The 20,567-nt window shown below is 40.6% G+C and overlaps 2 protein-coding genes across 2 annotated transcripts in view; one reads left to right on the top strand and one right to left on the bottom strand.

Moving 5' to 3' along the window:
* Positions 1-498: 498 nt before the first annotated feature.
* Positions 499-19,154, bottom strand: ERH (ERH mRNA splicing and mitosis factor). The gene is made up of 4 exons (XM_031668039.1): positions 18,754-19,154; positions 15,362-15,449; positions 7,413-7,533; positions 499-1,025 (listed from the first exon to the last, which is right to left on the bottom strand). The coding sequence occupies exons 1-4, from the start codon at positions 18,754-18,756 to the stop codon at positions 923-925; spliced, it is 315 nt and encodes a 104-aa protein (XP_031523899.1). The 5' UTR covers positions 18,757-19,154; the 3' UTR covers positions 499-922.
* Positions 19,155-19,777: 623 nt separating this feature from the next.
* Positions 19,778-20,567, top strand: part of SLC39A9 (solute carrier family 39 member 9) — a 58,596-nt gene continuing 57,806 nt past the window's right edge. The window contains exon 1 of the mRNA XM_031668971.1: positions 19,778-19,988. Within this exon, the coding sequence (XP_031524831.1) occupies positions 19,893-19,988 (96 nt within the window). The 5' untranslated portion in view covers positions 19,778-19,892. The remainder of the gene's footprint in view (positions 19,989-20,567) is intronic.

Raw genomic sequence — 20,567 nt, 5'->3', positions numbered from 1 at the left:
AGAGTGAGACTGTCTCAAAAAAAAAAACAACAAAAAAAGAGACAAGACTATCTTATACTTTTTTGTGGTTTTTCCCTTGCCCTTACAGCTTCCCTACAGTAGTGGGTAACTAGTATCCAACTAAAGGCTCTGAAAAGGGCACAAAGACCGCCTAGAAAGAATACTTGATTTGATTAACACTAAGAAGTTCATCTGTCTGCTGCTGCTGCAGACAAGCTGTATCACCAGAAAGTCATTTATAATGTTTGCATCAATGGTAGGTACAAACCTTGGAGCTATAATTAAGATTCATTTAATTATGCTGGAAAAGTGAGGTAAAAGTATATTAGCTTCACATAAATCACAGCAAAATGTAAGCAAAAATAATTCATTTAAACTTTTCTTCAAATTCCTTTGTAGTAAGCTATTGGTTTTTACACTTACAATGAAAAAATGCTATGCAAGAAAATTCAATGTTCAAAGGCCAAAAAAAAAAAAAAAAAAAAAAGCACTCAGGGAGAAAATATAACTAAAGGACATTTATTTATTTTTACCAAGACTTTATCTTGAGGACATGGCTAAACTGCATTTCCACCCCCCACCCCATCTTGAAGAAGGGTTAGTACATGAATGTTATAAAGTAGATACGAACAGTTGAAGGACTGGAACCAACATTAACTGACGAAGAACCACTTTCATCTAAATCATCATAAAAATGTTTAAGTAAAAAAAAAAAAAAAGAAAAGAAAAGAAAAAAAGAGGGGGTAATGGGGGTTTCTGATTGAACAAGATCCTCACATTTCATCCAATACAGTCAATCTTGGCTAGAGTATAACAAAGTGGAAACAGGATTACTATGATACAAAACTTCCACTACAGCACGCTGTACACACCTGTGTTCCAAGCCCACCCCCACCCCCCCCCCCCAATGCTTCCAACACAATTATTTCCCAGCCTGTTGGGCCTGCCGACGAAGGAGCACGTAGATCTTCTCTTTAATCCAGTCTTTGTTATAAGGCTGGTATGTCTGGGTATCAGCTCGGTAACTGAGGAGAGAAAAAGAATAAGCAAAGTCACAGTGGTCAATCACTGTCAGGTGTTTAAATCCCCAAATTATAACTGCCCAATGATGGCACAGATGTGCACATTTCCAAAACTGAACTTAATGAAAAACTGAAAGAGCTACTTCCACAGCCGTTGAATTTTAAGTGACATGAACTTTGTATCACCTAGTACAATCTTACAGTGGAAAAAGAAAATATGACTTAGAACTTTTAAGCTAAACGCCCAATATGTTACATACCTACTTCTTCACAGAGTATGACCAGAAACCATGTGTTCTGTCTCCTACATAGTTTCTATTTTTATGGTTCCTTTAGTGATTAAAAAACAACAAAAAAATTGGCCAGGCGCAGTGGCTCATGCCTGTAATCCCAGCACTTTGGGAGGCCAAGGCAGCTGGATCACTTGAGGTCAGGAGCTCAAGATCAGCCTGGCCAACATGGTAAAACCTTGCCTCTACTAAAGTACAAAAATTAGCTGGGCATGGTGGCACACATCTGTAGTCCTGGCTACTCGGGAGGCTGAGGCAAGAGAATTGCTTCAACCGGTGGAAGTTGCAGTGAGCCGAGATCGTGCCATGGCACTCCCACGAGTGAGACTCCATTTCAAAAAAACAAAAACAAAAACAAACAAAAAACCAAAGAAACAAAAAACACTAGAACAAACTTTAGATTCGCAAAGTTTATTCCGAGTTAACTAAAAAAACCTTTAAAAAACATGTACTGGCAACAAAGATTTCTTGCTGATTTCCCTCCCCCTGTAAAGTATTAAGGAAATCTTAAACCTATATTTTAGGATTTGCTTTTTAAAATAAATAATGCTAGAGGCCTATGGAGAAGAATTATCAGAAGACATAGGAAGCTCCAAAATCTCTCTAATCAGAAGGGTAAGGAGTACACAGACTAGCATTAGCAGTAAAACTCCAATGAGACTGTGAGTAGTATCTAGTAAGATGTCACAGAGTACTGGGGTTGCTTTAAATTCTTACCTGAATTAACTCTTACAACCCTGTGAGTAGGTACAATTATCCCTGCTCCCCGCCTACCTCCTTTTTTGAGACAGAGTCTCATTCTGTCACTCAGTCTGGAGTGCAGTGGTACCATCTTGGCTCACTACAACCTCTGCCACCTGGGTTTTCATGATTCTCCTGCCTCAGCCTCCTGAGTAGGTAAGACTATAGGCGTGTGCCACCACGTCCGGCTAATTTTTTGTATTTTGTATTTTTAGTAGAGACAAGGTTTCACTATGTTGGCCAGGCTGGTCTTGAACTCCTGACCTCAAGTGATCCAGCCGCCTCGGCCTCCCAAAGTGCTGGGATTACAGACGTGAGCCACTGCACCTGGCCTCCTTTTTCATAAATGAGAAACCAAGGCTTTAAAAGTGAAGCAACTTATTCGCTAGGTAATGCTGGACTGGAGGTAGATTTTAAATACTCCTGAATCCAGAGTCCTCACTGTTAATCACTAAGTTAGAAACCTAACTACAATTTTTGGCAAAGGAAATAAATTCCAAAGTAGGAATGCTTTATACAATTAACATCATATCTTCCTCTGAACAGTATGGTCACAATCTGGTTTATTAAAAATGTACAAGATTCCCATTTTTAAAAATGCATAACCAAATTAAAAAATTATAAACTGTAATTTTTTCTGAAAACTCTGTCAATGCTTCCTAATTAAATAAGCTCTAAGCTAGTCTACTGCACAATGTGGCAGAAGAGACTATAACGTTTATATTAACACTGGAAAAGAACTTAAAAAGGAATAAAATTTCTCACAATTATCATATCTGGGTGGGACAGGCTTTGTTTATACCATTCCCCCCTAACAAAAATCACTCTGGTTTGTGAACATTTAGGAATCCATCAACTTGCATGCAATTTTCCAACTCATCAAATAGTAGGCTGGGTGCCAGCGGCTCATGCCTGTAATCCCAGCACTTTGGGAAGCCAAAGCCGGCGGGTCACTATGTCAAGAGGTCAAGACCATCCTGGCCAACATTGTGAAACCCCGTCTCTACTAAAAAAAAATACAAAAATTAGCTGGGCATGGTGGTGTGCACCTGTAGTCCCAGCTATTCGGGAGGCTGGCAGGACAATGCTTGAACCCGGGAGGCGGGGGTTGCAGTGAGCCGACATGGCACCACTGCACTCCAGCCTGGGCGACAGTGCGAGACTCTATCTCCAAAAAAAAAAAAAAAAAAGTAATAATGCCTTCTTTATGGAAAGCTGTGTGGTTGATGGCTGTTAACCGGTACTGGAAAATGAGACAATTAAATGTTACATACTTTAATAAAATGCCTAGTCATTGGCACAGATGAGTCTTTTAACCTATTGTTATGGTCAATGAATGTAAGTTTATATAAGAACAGAGGCTGTGGGTCTGGGCAGTGAAATCAGCAGCGTCTTCAGTGATACCAACTTCTCTTACTGATCAGGAATACCTCTCGTCATTACAATAACTGACGGTGAAAATGTCCTTTGTCTCTAAGCAAACAAGAAAATACTGCATCATCAAAAGGATATTATTTTCATCTTACAAAAAGCTTTTTTAAAAAACATACAGATCAGAAAACTGAAAAACTCTGACTCTGACTTTAAGTATACGAAATACAAATTTTCCATGCCTACATTTTATTATTAATACATGGTCAGTTTGCTGTGGGTTTAGCCATGTTACAAAGTAGATTCTTATTTATTCCATTTCCACACAAACTGTTCAAAAAAAATTACTTAAAAAAAGTCCTATGTCACTGCCATGTCAATTTAATAGAAGCAATGAGCACACAACCATCTACAAACCAAAAATGGACCCAGTCTCTGGTCTGAGGAGTAACGGCCCAAATCTTAGTCCTTGATGAAACAGAGGAGAGGACGTGCTGTTACAGGATGTGCTGTGGCAGTGGGTGACCTCTTTGGAAACAATACCTGATTTCTTCTGAACATTCAAATAACAAAAAGGACATAACCAAAGTCACCTGGGAAAAGTAGTTTTAAGTCCTAAATTTGATTCTGAAAGTTTTTCAGAGGCCAAAAAGTTTTCAACATTAGAAACAAACATAAATAGGTACAGGTTTTCAAGCTATGATAATTTATGGTTTTTAACAGTCTCTCTGAAACTATTAAAAGTCATAAATTATCATTAACCTCTCTTCTATATTTCTGGAACAACTGTAGGTGGGAAGAACTATCTAGGTAATAAAGCTTCCCCCCATTTTGCTTTAATATAGCAAATACTGTATTAAAAATCAGTTTAGTATGCTAGATATGGTTTCTAGTTTACATTTTAAAGTCCATACAGCCAGGCACAGTTGCTCATGCCTGTAATCTCACCCCTTGGGGAGGCTGAGGGAGCAGGATCACTTGAGCCCAGGAGTTTGAGACCAGCCTGGGTAACATAGCAAGACCCTGTCTCTAAATTTTTCTTTTTATAAAGTCTAGTACAAAGTTAGAAAAGTTATGTTCTGTCATTAATGACATACTTTTACGTTATTAACATGTTACTTATAACTGTTTTACTCTGTTCAATTTTCATATTGTTGAAAAAACCTGAACGCCTTTGAAATCTCACTTGAAATTTATAATTTATCTCACTTGTAGAAATTAAAATTCATATCATTCTACTCCTGGCAAATTTAAAAAACATGCTTGTAATTAAAAATAAAACTCTATCCTGACTTCTTCGATCTAGTTGAAAAGGGAGTTGCGGCATGTCTAATAATGCTGTGCTCAGCAAGCACTTGATCCTCACAAGGAGTCTTGTGAACTAGATTTGTCTCAATTTCACAAATGAGCAAACTGAAGTTTAGCAATACCAAGTGGCCTTGTCAAAGGGAGCTAGCAAATGGTGGAGACAGGATTCAAACCCAGCTATGTCTAATTCTCCGCTCCAGCTAGCTCTTAACCACAGCCTCCCAAGACGAGTAAAACATGATCCTTCGTTTCAAGTTTACTTCCCACTTACTGGGAGTAAGTACGACATCCCAAAAGCATCAGGATTAGATCGTGAATGTTTCAGTAAGGTTCTTTTATAAAATCATAAAGACAACCATTAATTTTTAATCAATGCAGAATATAGCTCTGTAATACAAATAAGGGAAATAGAAAATTATCAATAATTTTAGAAAGCTATGCCTCAAACAACATCATGAATGACGTGCATTTATATAATCAATATTTACTCAGCCCTAATTATGTACCAGAGGTGCAGCAGTGAACAAAAACAAAGCAACTTGTTCTTAAATTCTATCAATTAATATACACATTATTGGTAATTTCATATCCAGTGGATGATTCTGTCAACACCTAGGCCTCCCAATTCCATAAACTCTTTTCCTCTAATGATCTCATCTCCTACCATCTGTTGGCCAGATCCCTAGACCTTGTCATTACTAACAACTTCAATTTCCTAATTTCAAGCATGTCATTCTCTGACCACCACTTCCTAACACTCTAATGTGAGCAATCCTTGATCCAGTGGGACCTACAATTAACTTATCTACCTGTTTCCAGCACCTCCTCCTACACATCCAATTAAAGCTCATGGTCATTCAATCCTTGCTGTTATCCTCATATATGCCCTCAACCTTTAGCAACATCTTTACTCTCTACCTACTCCGCACCTGTAACCATCCAGGTGAAAGAGACTAGGATAAAAATCCCATGATCACAATGACTGATTTCACTTTAAATCATTATCAGATAGGTACATTGGAGGACACTTAATACGTCCCTGAATTAACTGCAGTTCCCTACTTCTTTCACCTTCCTAGCTTATTTCTTACTTTTCCACAAACCTGTAACACCTGTTTCAAATGGTGTCCTTGCTCCCTATCTTTCCGAGATAACTGAAGCATACAGAAGATAATTCCCCCCAGCTCCCAAATTTGCCTGTCCTCCCTTTTTCATGAATGAACTGTCCAAGAACCAATCTGAGCTATCAGTTTCTCCTTCTCTAGTAGATCATCCCATCAGCCTACAAACTTACCATTACTTTTCCCACCTTAAAAAAAGCAATTTCCTTTTCCAGCTACAACCCCATTTTTCTGTTCTTTCAAGCAAAATTCTTTGGGGGGGGGGGGGGAAGCAAGCCTGTAATAGCCACCTATAAATCCTCTCTTTTCATTCCCTTCCATACACTGAAATCTGTAAGCAGTTTTACTCCTGGCACTATACCACAACTGTTTTGGAAGCCATCAAATACTTCCACAGTGTGAAACCCAGAGGTCAATTAAATTCTCAGTCCTTACTTATCTGACCTATCGATGATACGATACACTTCTGCACTGGCTTCCAGGATATCATTGCTCCCTACCCCTCCAATCTCCTAAGACTCTCTCCTTCACTCATTCCTCTGCAGCCTCAAAGGCTTCCTTAATGATTTCAAACATGCCAGGCACCCGTACTTCAGGACTTCTACACAAGCTGTCCACCATCCCCTCTGTCTGGTATGTTTTTCCTATGGATGTCTGCATGGCTTAAAGTACCATGCAACATTCATTTGAATGTTCTGAGTGACCAAAGTGAAATGGCTACAACTGGAACACAATGAAGAAGTACACAAAATAAAACTCAAACATTCCAAGGAAATGCATGTTTTGGAACTTTTGGGGAGACAGCATGGTGCAGTCACATTCCAGGACTGGCTCCAGTGGTGATCCAGGAAGTGCCTATGAGTAAGACTTGTATATTTCTCATCACTGCTCTTTCAACTTCTAGCACAGCACTTGGCATGTAATAAGTATTCAAGTATCTGATGATTGAGTATTGTATCATAAGGTGCTAGTTAAATGAGCTGCATTTACCCTCAATTTCTGTTCACTAATGTAAAAAAGATTAGGTAAGTCTATAGTAATACTTTATGCTACTTGTTAGCAGTTGCAGAAGCAGATTATCAATACAAACTATAACAAATATGTTTAAAAATCTCATTATTACATACCAAAAAATATATATTTACACAGGGTAGGATTGAAATTAAATTCAATTTCAGCCCTACACATATTTAAGTTTTTGAAATGTCATGAAAAAAAGATAATCTTGGTTTTAATCCAAAACCAATGGCTTTAGGACAAAGACTGTAAAGGGAAAAAAATATTAGGTATAAGGAACAAAGAACAGGGACATGGAACGTCTTAATTAGGATCCTTACTGGATACTAACTATATCAATTAGCAAAGTTCTTTTTTTCTGTGCCTTTGGCTGTATGTTGCCAATCTCTTATTTCTGTAAGAGAAATATTAATTACTATACACTATGCAAATGCAAAGATCAGTGTCAGGCACATAGTTAGCTCCCAATACCTTAAATCACCTCAAAGAGACAGAAAAACAATAGAAAATACAAGATAACAGACATGTTGGCCAATACTTACACCAGGCAGCTGAGGTCTGCCAGATCATCGATGAAATCAAACAACTGACTGATGTCATATGTGATAGAGGGACTGTTGGGATTCATTCTTTTCAGATGTTCTTCATACATTTTACAAACACCTAAGAAAGGATAGGAAAAAAAGCAAAATCTTAAAATCGTATACACTTCTAGATATGAGCAGTGCTATATGTTGATATCATATTTACTTTAATAAAGTTGGGCTGGGGAAAAGATGATCGATTGATGGCTTTTGATTATTGCCACTAGCAAATACTTTTTTATTTTATAAATTCACCAGGTCAGGTGCAGCGGCCTCGCAGTTTAAGACCAGCCTGCCTGGGCAACACAGGGAGACCTCATCTCTACAAAAATTAAAAAATTAGCCAGGTGTGATGGCATGTGCCTGTGGTCCCAGCTACTTGGGAAGCTGAGGTGGGAGAATCACTTGGCTGCAGTGAGCCATGATTGCATCACTGCACTCCAGTCTGGGCAGCCGAGAAATTCACCACAATGTTGGTGTAACTATTTTGTGTCTTAATAATAAAATGATTACTTCAAACCATTGGAGCTAAGGGACTTTCAAGACTTGCCATCTGATGGCTCAAACAAATATCACTGTGGGTCTTAACAGGTTTTTCAGTAATTCTTCCTAAAGCCACAGAGCAAAAAAATAAAAAATCCAAAAAAAATAAAAATTAAAATTAAAAATTGGCAACAAGGAAAGAGATTATCCTAACGTGTATTTAAGATCCTGGACTATGGATTCACACAGACTTGAGTTCCAGCTCTGCCCTTGTCAAACCAAGGACAAACAACTCCATTCCCTGAACCACACCTGTCAAACAGAGTTAAGAGTGCCTCTTCATAGAATTGTGAGTTTATTTGAAATAATACATATAAAGCATTAGCACATGAACAAGGATGTAAGTACTGAAATATAATAAAAAAGATAATAAGCAAAATCATTAATAGCAAGCCCACATCACTAATTATAATTAGCTACCGAATACATTACCTATTTAGTTTTTAATCAATGATACTCTCCTTTCTTTTCTTTTTTTTTTTTGAGACAAGAGTTTTGCTCTTGTTGCCCAGGCTGGAGTGCAATGATGCGATCTTGGCTCACTGCAACCTCTGCCTCCTGGGTTCAAGCGATTCTCCTGCCTCAGTCCCTCAAGTAGCTGGGATTACAGGCACCTGCCACCACACCCAGCTAATTTTTTGTATTTTTAGTAGAGATGCAGTTTCACCATGTTGGCCAGGCTGGTCTTGAACTCCTGACCTCAGGTGATCAGCCCGCCTCAGCCTCGCAAGGGGCTGGGATTATAGGCGTGAGCCATCGCGCCTGGCCTGATACTCTCCTTTCTTATTCCCACAAAAGGAGAATATACCTTTTCAGTCTACTCCCACTGTCAACTATTTTAAGACTATTATGATGAATGGATAAGTGACATAAATGCCAGTTATCTAGAAAAAACATGTCCTATACTGTATACATAAGCCTTTTATTAGCTTATGTATTTTTAACTTTATAAATTTAACTTTATAAATTTCCTAGTAAAAATACTATTCAACCACAGAACTACCAAACAACTATCTTAGGGTTTTTGATTGCTACTGGCATACTACATTGTGATCACAGAATATCACCCATGAGTTACTGAATGGAAAGAAAACAAAAACTAGGAAAATAAATTCATGTATCTTAAAAAGGCATTGACCCACAGTTACCATACTTTTTTTTTTTTTTTTGAGATGGAGTTTTCACTCTTGTTACCCAGGCCAGAGTGCAATGGAGCAATCTTGGCTCACTGCAACCTCCACCTCCTAGGTTCAAGCGATTCTCTTGCCTCAGCCTCAGCCTCCAGAGTAGCTGGGATTACAGGTATACGCCACCAAGCCCGGCTAACTTTTGTATTTTTAGTAGAGATGGGGTTTCACCATGTTGGCCAGGCTGGTCTCAAACTCCTGAGCTCAGGTGATCCACCCGGGTTGGCCTCCCAAAGTGCTGGGATTACCGGCATGAGCCACCACGCCCAGCCTCCATTATACTTAATGGTTAAAGACGGAATGCTTTTCTGCTAAGATTACGAAGAATACCAGAATATTTACTGTTGCTACTTATATTCAACATTGTACTAGAAGTTCTAGCCAGGGCAATTAGGCAAGAAAAAGAGATTACAGGCCTTCAGATTGGAAAGGAAGAAATACAGCTATCATTATTTGCAGATGACATTATCTTGTAGATAGAAAATCCTAAGGAAACAATAAAAATCTATTAGAACTAATAAATGAGTACAGCAAGGTTGCAGGATATACGATCAGTATATGAAAATAAATTCTATTTCTATGGCTTAACAACAAATCTGAAAATAAAATTAAGAAAACTCCATTTATAACAGCATAAAAAATAAAACTCTTAGAAATAAACCTAACAAGGCCGGGCGCGGTGGCTCAAGCCTGTAATCCCAGCACTTTGGGAGGCCGAGGCGGGTGGATCACAAGGTCAGGAGATCGAGACTATCCTGGCTAACATGGTGAAACCCCGTCTCCACTAAAAATACAAAAAACTAGCCGGGCGCGGTAGCGGGCGCCTGTAGTCCCAGCTACTTGGGAGGCTGAGGCGGGAGAATGGCGTGAACCCGGGGGGCGGAGCTTGCAGTGAGCCGAGATCGCGCCACTGCACTCCAGCCTGGGAGACACAGTGAGACTCCGTCTCAAAAAAAAAAAAAAAAAAAGAAATAAACCTAACAAAAGAAGTACAAAAAGTGTACACTACACTATAAAATGTCATGGAAAGACTTTTTTTTCCCTTGAGACAATGTTTTATTCTGTTGCCCAGGCTGGAGTGCAGTGGCCCAATTACAGCTCACTGCAGCCTTGACCTCTCAAGTTCAAGTGATCCTCCCAAGGATCTGGGACTACAGGTACACACCACCATGCCAAGCTAATTTTTGTACTTTTTGGAGAGCAGGGGCTTCATCATGTTGCCCAGGCTAGTCTCAAAACTCCTAGGCTCAAGCAATCCGCTCACCTTGTCCTCCCAAAGTCTTGGGATGACAGGTATGAGCCACCATGCCATGCTTAATAAACGGAAAGATATTCCATGTTCATGAGTTGGAAGACCTGATGGCAATACTCCCCCAAATGATCTACAGATTCAATGCAATTCCTGTAAAAATCCAAGCTGCTTTTGCAGAAGGCAACAATCTAATCCTAAATTTGACACAGAAATGCAGGGGACCCAAGACAGCCAAAATAATCTCGAAAAAGAACAACACAGGAGGATTCAAACTTCCCGATTTCAAAACTTACTATGAAACTACTGCAATCAAGACAATATGGTATTGGCATGAGGATAGGTATCTAGATCAATGGAACAGAAATGAGAGCCCAGAAACAAACCCTCACATTTATGGTCAACCGCTTTTTGACTAGCATGCCAAAACAATTCCACAAAGAACAGTCTTTTCAACAAATGACGCTCAGACAAATGGATAGTCACATGTGAAAGAATGAACTTGGACACATCCCTACAACAGACCAGAGACTTAAAAGTAGGAGCCCAAACTATAAGACCCATAGAAAAAAATAAAGGCATTAATATTTGTGACCTTGGATAAAGCAATGGTTTCTTAGATATGACACCAAAAGCACAACAAAAACAAAAATGTGTAAGTTAAAGTTTATAAAAATAAAGAACTTTTGGCTCTAAAAGACACTGTTAGGAAAGTGAGAAGACACCACAAACTGGGAGAAAACCTTTATAAAACATCTATCTGATAAAGGACTAGTGTCCAAAAATATACAAAGAACTCCTAAAACTCAACCATAATCAATGAAAAATGGGCAGAAGATGTGGATACCTCAATAAAGATGTAGACAGCAAATAAGCATATGAAAAGATGACATTATATGTCATTAGGGAATTGCAAATTAAAACAATAAGATACCTTAGAATGGCTAAAATCTAAAACACTGACAACACCAAATGCTGGTAAGGATGTGGAACAGAAACTCATTCACTGCTAGTGGGAATGCAAAATGGTACTGCCATGTCTGAAGACAGTTCAGCAGTTTCTTACAAAGCTAAACATACTCGTACCACATAATCTAGCAATCACTCTCCTACGTATTTACCCAAATGAGCTGAAAACTTAGGTCTACACAAAAACCTACACATAAATGTTTATAGCAGCTTTATTCGTAATTGCCAAAAAATAGAAGCAAACAAGATGTTCTTCAATAAGTGAATGGATAACCAAACTGTAGTACATTCATTCAAGGGAATATTATCCAGCAATAAAAAGAAATGAGCTATACAGCCACACACACAAAAAGAAAGAACCATAAAAGCATACTGCTAGGTCATCCACGCGTGGGGGCTCAAGCCTGTGATCCTCAGACTTTGGGAGGCCAAGGTGGATGGATCACTTGAGGTCAGGAGTTTGAGACCAGCCTGGCCAAAGAGTAAAACCTGTCTCTACTAAAAATACAAAACAACAGGCGTGGTGGCGCAGGCCTGTAATCCCAGCTACTTGGGTGGCTGAGGCAGAAGAATCGCTTGAACCAGGGAGGCAGAGGTTGCAGTGAGCTGAGATTGCATCACAGCACCCCAGCATGGGTGACAGAGTTTAAAAAAAAAAAAAAAAAAAAGCATATTGCTAGGTCAAAGCAGCCAATTTGAAAAGGCTTCATACTCCACTAACTCCAACATGACATTCCAGAAAAGGCAAAACTACAGAGATGGTGAAAAGATCAGGGGTTTGGGGGTGGTGGCAAGGAAGGAGGTATAGGTAGGGCAATGGGGATTTTTGGGAGTGAAACTACTCTGTATGATACAGTAAAAGTAGATACATGTAATTATACATGTCAAAACCCACAGAATGTTCAACACATACAGTAAACCCTAACATAAACTGTGAACTTTAGTTAATAATCATCTATCAATATTAATTCATCAATCGCAACAAGTGTAATCAGACTAACAGAAAATGCACTAATAGGGGAAACTAAGAAGGGGAGGAAAGAAGGCGTATGCTGGAGCTCTGTACTTTCCAAACAATTTTCCCATAAACCTAAAACTGCTCTAAAAACATGGTCTTAAATAATCTTTAACTGCTCTTAAAAAATAGTGAGAGGGGAGGAGAAAAAAGATTCGATCTACAGAAGTTTTTTTCTACAAAAAAAAAAAAAAAAATAGAATAATAAAATTACCATTTGGCAATCACAACATGTGAGAACTTATTTAATAATCATTTTAACTTTTTTTTTGTTTTAGCTTTTTAAATGGGAAATAAATCACCATTTTTAATTTTTAGAATAAGAAAAAGAGCTACTAAGTCATGAAAAGACATGGAGGAAACTTAAATGCACATTGCTAAGTCAAAAAAGCCAGTAAGAAAAAGCCACACACGATAATGGTTCCAACTATATGACATTCTGGAAAAGGCAAAACTATGGAGACAGTGAGAAGAACAATGGTTCCCAGAGGTTGAGGGTGGGGTAGGAAGGGATGAATAGGTAGAGCACAAGCAATATTTAGGGCAGGGCAGTGAAACCATTCTGTGTGACGCTGTAATGGCGGACAAATGACACTGCGCATTTGGGAAAATCCACAGAAATGTAGGACATAAAGAATGAAACCTAGTATAAACTACGAACTTTACTTAATGATAATGTATCAGTAATGAATACTGGTTCATCACTGTTACAAATGTACCACACCAAAGAGATTCGTTAAAAATAGGGGAAATCGTGTAGGGGTGAAGAAAGAGAGTAATATGGGAAAACTGTAGTTTCTGTTCAATTTTTCTACAACCCTGAAACTGCCCTGAGAAATAAAGTATATTAACTTTTTTTTAAGTTAGACTTTATTAAAATCAGCAAAAGTTAATAAAGAGTATTGCAGAATCAAAGACCAAACATGATAATACAGGTTAGGAAACAATTTGCTAAGAGTTTGCATACAAAATCTACATCAATAGCAAGCAGAAATGTCAGCAGAGAAATGGATCTGAAAAGAGATGAAGAAAAAATGCCATGTTCTTCTTTAAGAATTAGTGCAGACGGCCAGGAGTGGTGGCTCCTGCCTGCAATCCTAACACTTTGGGGGGCTGAGGTGGGTGGATCACTTGAGGTCAGGAGTTCAGAACCAGCCTGGTCAACATGGTGAAACCCTGTCTTTACTAAAAATACAAAAATTAGCTGGGTGTGGTGGCACACACCTGTAGTCCCAGCTACTCAGGAGGCTGAGGAAGGAGAATCATTTGAACCTAGGAGGCAGAAGTTGCAGTGAGCTGAGACTGCACCACTGCACTCCAGCCTGGGTGACAGAGTGAGACTCTGTCTCAAAAAACAAAAAGAAACAAAGATAAATGCACTCGTATGTTTACTGCAGTACTATACACAACAGCAAAGTTATGGAATCACCTAAGTGTCCATCAATGGATGACTAGATAAAGGAAATGTGGTGTATGAGTATGCATACATATACATACCATGGATTACTACTCAGCTATTAAAAAAATAAAACCATGTCTTTGTAGCAACATGGATGGAACTGGAGGTCATTACCTCAAGTAAAGTAACTCAGAAAGTCAAACATCTAATGTTCTCATTTATTAGTGGAGGCTAAATAATGTGTGCACATGGACAGAGTGGAATAACTGACACTGGAGACTACAAAAGGTGGGAGAAAGGTGAGGGATGAAAAATCACTACTGTGTACAATGTACACCAGGTGATGGTTACACTAAAAACCCAGACTTGGTTGGGCGCGGTGGCTCACACTTGTAATCCCAGAACTTTGGGTGGCTAAGGCAGGAGAACTGCTTGAGGCTAGAAGTCTGAGACCAACATGTACAACACAGTGACCCCATCTCTATAAAAAAAAGAAACAAAAAATTAGCCAGGTGTGGCAGCAGGTGCCTGTAGTCCCAGCTATTTGGGAGGCTGAGGCAGGAGGACTGCTTGAGCCCAAGAAACTGAGGCTGCAATAGGCCATGATCACCACTGCACCCCAGCCTGGGTGACAGAGCAAGACCCTGTCTCTTAAGGAAAAAAAAAAAGGTCCAGACTTTACTACTTTGCAATATATCTATAGAAGACTGCACTTGTATCCCTTAAATCTATTAAAACAACCTATTAAAAACAGACACGCAAGTCTATAGTGCTTGAATTTAACCAGAATATATAAGGGATACCTGTAAAATATTTCTATACTATAACAAAATAACATGTGACAAATAATATAAGAATATTTATAAAACAAGCAGCTCTGGAAAGTCATTCACTATATACATTAGTTTAAAAAAACAAAACAAAACAAACACCTAATACTTGCAGCAAGGAGGATAGTATATACATAATTAATGTTTAAAATGTTCAACAGGCCAAGACTGGTGGATCACTTGAGGTCAGGAGGTCAGGGCCAACGTGGTGAAACCCCATCTCTACTAAACACATAAAAAATTAGCTGGCTGTGGTGGCCCATGCCTGTAGTCCCAGCAACTAGGGAGGCCGTGGCACAAGAATCGCTTGAACCTGGGGGGTGGAGGTTGCATGAGCCGAGATTGCATTACTGCACTCCAGTCTGGATGACAGAGCAAGACTGTCTCAAATGATAAATAAACAAACAAATAAATAAATAAATAGGATGTTCAATAATTACGGTCCATCCTAAATATCTGCCTTCCCGCCTAAAATTAGCAATTCAAGAAGTCTGGAGGTTTGGAAGTGATAAAGGCAGGGCCTGGGGTGGATGGACTATTAAAAAAAGAAATTTGGAAGGGGAAAACCCAGTTCCTAAATGAGACATTTTTCTACCCCTTGATTAAAAGGCAGGGCCTGGGGTGGATGGACTATTTTAAAAAAAAAAATTTGGTGGGGGAAAACCCAGTTCCTAAATGAGACATTTTTCTACCCCTTGATTAGTGTTAAACTTACCTTCCATGCATTCATTCACAGATTCGTAGTCAGCATAAGTTCTCCCTTCTGGCCTCTTAGTAGGCTGTACCAGCAAAATGGTGTGAGACTGCAGGGGGGAAACATGATTTCAATATAAGTTTCTATTTGAGAAATTCATAGTATGATAAAAAAAAAAAATCCCCATTTGTAATGCAATAATGATTGCTAGTTATTAAAATGTAATTAGAGAGGCCAGGCATGGCATCCCACGCCTGTAATCCTCATCCTCTGGGAGGCTGAGGGGTGGAAAATCACTTGAGGCCAGAAGCCTGAGACCAGCCTGGGCAACATAGCAAGACCCTGTCTCTAAAAAAATAAAATAAAATTTCCTGGGTGCATGCCAATTGTCCCAGCACTTTGGAAGTCTAAGGCAGGAGGATTCCTTGAGCCCAGGAGGCTGAGACTGCAGTGCACCATGATCACACCATTGCATCGAAGAGTGAGACCCTATCTCTTAAAAAAAAAAAAAAGTAATTAGGATACTTTTCCCACAAAAATATTTATGTCTTAGTCCAAGTGTAGGATCTAGCTGGATTCACAACTCTGCTGTAAGGTCTCCCTAAGTCTCCCAGTCCTACTGTATTTACTGCCTACAAGTTATTAGTATAAGCTACCTTGTCTTCCTTTTTCTTTTGTATCTTTTCTTCCCAACTAAATTATAAACCTGCTTAGGTTTTCTGTCTCCAGTGGTCACTTTCCATCTTTAATGCTCTTAAGTCATTAATAAAAACTCAGATGGGCTGATGAAAGGAAACAAAAGGGGAAATAGTGTAATAATCACAAGCATGGTTTCAATTTAAGTTTTTTTGCCAACCTTAGCATAAGAGCAAAGTCACATTTTATCCAGGGGTTAGACTTAACATTAAAGCAGTAGATAAATTAGCAATATAAACCATCATAAGAATTACCCTTAAAAATCCATTGAACTATTCACCTAGTAGATGACTTGCCTTACTGGGCTTTCTCATACCAAAACCAGGTATTAGAATCACACAGAATGTTAGGTTATCACACTACGAGAAATGTGAAATATGCCCGAAAAATAGCAGACAGACTTGTCTTCCACTTCATGCTCACTGGGGAACACGTTTTTGTTAGTGTTCAGTCACTAACAAGTCAATCTCAGTGTTTCTCAACCTGGGCTCTATTACATTTTGAGCTGGCTGATTGTTTGTGACAAATGTCCCTTAGGGAGCAAAAAATCTCATCCAGCTGAGAATTCACTGGTCTGTTGAAAATATGACCCATCCAATTTTTTGCTACCCGTGTACGGTTGATTAATTAAATGCAAGTATGATGCAACTCCACTGTAAACCCAGTCCCAAATCAAACTATTCACTTTTTTCCTTCTCTTCTGCTGTACTAGTATTTTTCAGCCAAAAACCAGAAAACAAAAATTTCCTAACAACAGGAACCCTAAACTGTTTTGGAATGAACATAATTTTTTTTTTTTTTTTTTGAGACAGAGTTCTTGTTGCCCAGGCTGGAGTGCAATGGCACGATCTCAGCTCACCACAACCTCTGCTTCCCGGGTTCAAGAGAATCTTCTGCTTCAGCCTCCCAATACCCGGGATTACAGGCATATGCCACCATGCTCGCTAATTTCGTCTTTTTAGTAGAGACAGGGGTTCTCCATGTTGGTCAGGCTGGTCTCGAACTCCTGACCTCAGGTGATCTGCCCGCCTCGGCCTCCCAAAGTGCTGGGATTACAGGCGTGAGCCACTGCGCCCGGCCAAAATGATCAGAATTTTTAACCATCAAATTGGAGCTGAAATAGCTGAATAAACAATGGAAAAATAGTACATTTAACATGACACGCAAAACAAAGGGTTATACTCTTCTCTCCCCATCAATAATTAAATCACTTTGACTAAAAGTTTGAGAGGGTGTGAGATAAAAACGAAACTTGGTGACAAGAGACGAAGGATTAACTCTCACCTATAACCTGAACAGTCAAAGCCTTTGTTAAATCGATTTAAAAGCCACAGAAAGCATTAGATTATTTGTTACACAGAAGTCTTTGTAAGCTAGCTACTCAAAAAGTTTCAATGAGTCATTTGTTAAGAAAAAATAATTTTGTAGAAACCACCTGCATTCTTGCAACAGAGCTTGCCCCTATACACTAGCTATCTCAACTACTATAATTGTATTCCAATTCTAATGCAAATTAAAGGACTAATTTGAAAGCGTAACAATGGAATAAGCTATACAGCATGTTGCTTTTTATATCTAGTCTTAAAATGAACACTGGGCAAAGTTTACTATTTTCAATACTTACTGCCCAAGGATTAAAAACCACTAAGAACGTAACATGATACATTTTTTAAAATGTGGTCATTTTTAAATGGCATTGCTTTCCTGCTCAAATTCTTTACAGATTATACCACCTCTCAAGCCAGTTTTGGTCACTTTCTTCGAATTGGAGCTTACAGATCATCCTAGTTGGATTCTAATAGAGCTGGTCTCTGAGCTGAGCCTACTTTTCAGTCTCCAGCCCCAAGAGGATATAAATACACATAAGAACAGGATCGAGGGCTGAGGGACGCGCCACATGAACTACCTAGAGGTCTCAGAAATAGGAAAAAAAAAAAAAAAAAAAGGCAGAGCACAGGAAAACGAAAGCTGAGAAAACACTACAAAGTAAATACGACCTCTCCTGGCCCACATGCTGGGTATAGTAAGCTGGATCTGTCAGCTTCGAGAAAAGGTTACACAACCCTGGCCCATTGTTCCTACAGCAGGCTAGAGCATTTGGAGGGAAAAAGCACCATCCCCGGCCGGGCCCGATGGCTCACGCCTGTAATCCCAGCACTTTGGGAGGCCGTGGCGGGTAGACTGCTTGAGGTCAGGAGTTCGAGAGCAGCCTGGCCAACATGATGAAACTCCATCTCTACTAAAATACAAAAATTAGCCGGGCGAGGTGGTGGGCGCCTGTAATCCCAGCTTGGGAAGCTGAGGCAGGAGAATTGCTTGAACCCAGGAAGCGGAGGTTGCAGTGAGCCGAGATCACACCACTGTACTCCAGCCTGTGCGATACAGTGAGACTGTCTCAAAAAACAAACCAAAAAAACCACCATCCCTATGCCTCCCTCTACCGAGTAACAATCGGGAGAGAGCTCATCCTCAGGTCCAAGGCACGCCTGACCCGAGCGAGCAGGCGGCCGCGCAACCGCAGGGCGGACTGGCGCTCCGGGGCCTAGAGTCAGGCCTGGCGTCTCTGCGGCGGGAAGAAGGATCCATCCACCAACTGGAGTGGCGGGGAGCATCACGCCGCGCTGCATGGGGCTCGTGGGGAGAGGAAAATGTATGGGGCTGGGGTCGCTCTGGAGGCCGGGGACTCGGACTCGGGTAGCCGCGGGGGCCTTTCTCACCATCGCGCCAAACTCTCCTCGCTGCAGCTGCTGCCGACACCGCCGCCGTTACACGAGCTTAGCCACAACGCCGCTAACAGCCAATCCCCGCGAGAGGAGCCGCCGGAAGTCGTCGAAAATTCAACGCAAAAGAGCCTTTTGGATCATAGAGGCACAGTCACTTCCGGCAGCTAGAGCAGATACTGACTCTGTTTCAGCCATCTTCGATAAAGGCAAAAAGGTAAGTAAGGGAAAGTTTCCGAGCTTTAGGAAGAACTATTTTCTTTCAAGACGCTGTCTTCCGTACTTTCGTTATTAAATATACGGCTCAAGTGAGCACCGGTGTAGAAAGTGACATCAGACATCTTTAATTAGCCCTACTCAAAAATGGCGGCAACGTAAGTATCGCGGGCCAGAGGTCGGTTGTAACCCGGAAGTGCCCTTGTAAAGGAGGGGGCGGTTAGACAATCCGGAAGTGGATGGAATGAAGAGGTGCCACTTGGCGGCCATGGCAGCTGTAGTATCGGCGACTCCGGGTCAAGGCCCGGCCGAGTGCAGTACCATGGGCAGCACCGGGTATAGGGCAGAGACAGCTTTGTGTCAACTTTGCTGCTGAACCCCTAGGACCCATCGTTAGAGACCTGCAGGACTCCTTTCCTCATCCCAGGCTCAAAGGAGAGTTTGCTGGGACTGGTGGGCTGGTTTCCTGCCCTGGGGGGCGGATCACCTTCGGGGCCGCCTCTTGGAGACAGGGGCGCCTAGGGAACGAACAGGTTCGCTTGAGTCACCCGCCGCCGCGTAAGACGTTGTGCCACTCTCATTCCGACAATCGAAGAAATCGATCATTCGCACATTTTCCCCATTGACTTTTCCCATCTCTGTTAACCCACGAGAATCGAATGACTGGCATCTCAGAACCCAGAGCCTGGGACCTTAGATTGCTGTAAGCTTTCTCTGGTGCTAATATCAGCAACAAGGGTCTGTTTCCGGGTACGTTCAAGAGGAAGGTGCCTCGTGAACACATCTGCTGGTGAGGAGGCCTAAAGAACTGGAAAGCCCACTCTCTTGGAACCACCACACCTGTTTAAAGAACCTAAGCACCTTTTAAAGCCACTGGAAATTTGTTGTCTAGTGGTGGTGGGTGAATAAAGAAGGGCAGAATGGATGATTTCATCTCCATTAGCCTACTGTCTTTGGCTATGTTGGTGGGATGTTACGTGGCTGGAATCATTCCCTTGGCTGTTAATTTCTCAGAGGTAAGAAATTCTCAATTTTCTGTCAGCTGTCGGGATGGCTGTGAGGTAGTAGTTTTAGTTGCAAAGGGAAGCTGCTTCCCTAGTTAAATCTCAAAGCTGAAGGCCTCATTAAGAAAGACTATCTTTTTAAAAAGATACGTAACACTTAATAATAGAAACAAACCTCATATTCAGCAGTGGAATTCTTAACTTAGGGTGGATAGATTTTCCACGGAAGATCCTGGAGTATTCCATAAGCAATTCCCTAGAATCGCTTACAAAAATTTGAGGTTCTGTGCGTTTACCTGGGGAGCGGCACCATAACATTTCTTTTGATTCTCAGAGGTTTCATGGAATCAAGATTCCAGATTGTTATCAAGAAAATAAACAGAGGGCTGGGCGCGGTGGCTCACGCCTGTAATCTCAGCACTTTGGGAGGCTGAGGTGGAAGGATCGCTTGGGCCCAGGAGTTCTAGACCAGCCTGGGCAACGTGGCAAGAACCCGTCCCTACAAAAATTTAAGAATTACCCAAGTGGTGGTGTGCTTCTGTGGTCCCAGCTACTTGGGAGGCTGAAGCAGGAGGATCCCTTGACCGCAGG

Source organism: Papio anubis, chromosome 7 (genome assembly GCF_008728515.1).
Source record: "Papio anubis isolate 15944 chromosome 7, Panubis1.0, whole genome shotgun sequence".
Classification (NCBI taxonomy): Eukaryota; Metazoa; Chordata; class Mammalia; order Primates; family Cercopithecidae; genus Papio; species Papio anubis.
The sequence above is the reverse complement of the archived record's forward strand: the minus strand, read 5'-3'. Positions and strand labels throughout refer to the sequence as shown.

Bases quoted from the DNA above. Each gene is read 5' to 3' on its own strand.
- ERH (XM_031668039.1), bottom strand. The intron at 7,534-15,361 runs GTAAGTTTAACA...ATCCTTTCTTAG, and splicing joins TGTGAATGAATGCATGGAAG to GTGTTTGTAAAATGTATGAA. The intron at 1,026-7,412 runs GTAAGTATTGGC...TTCTCTCCTCAG, and splicing joins GCAGACCTCAGCTGCCTGGT to TTACCGAGCTGATACCCAGA.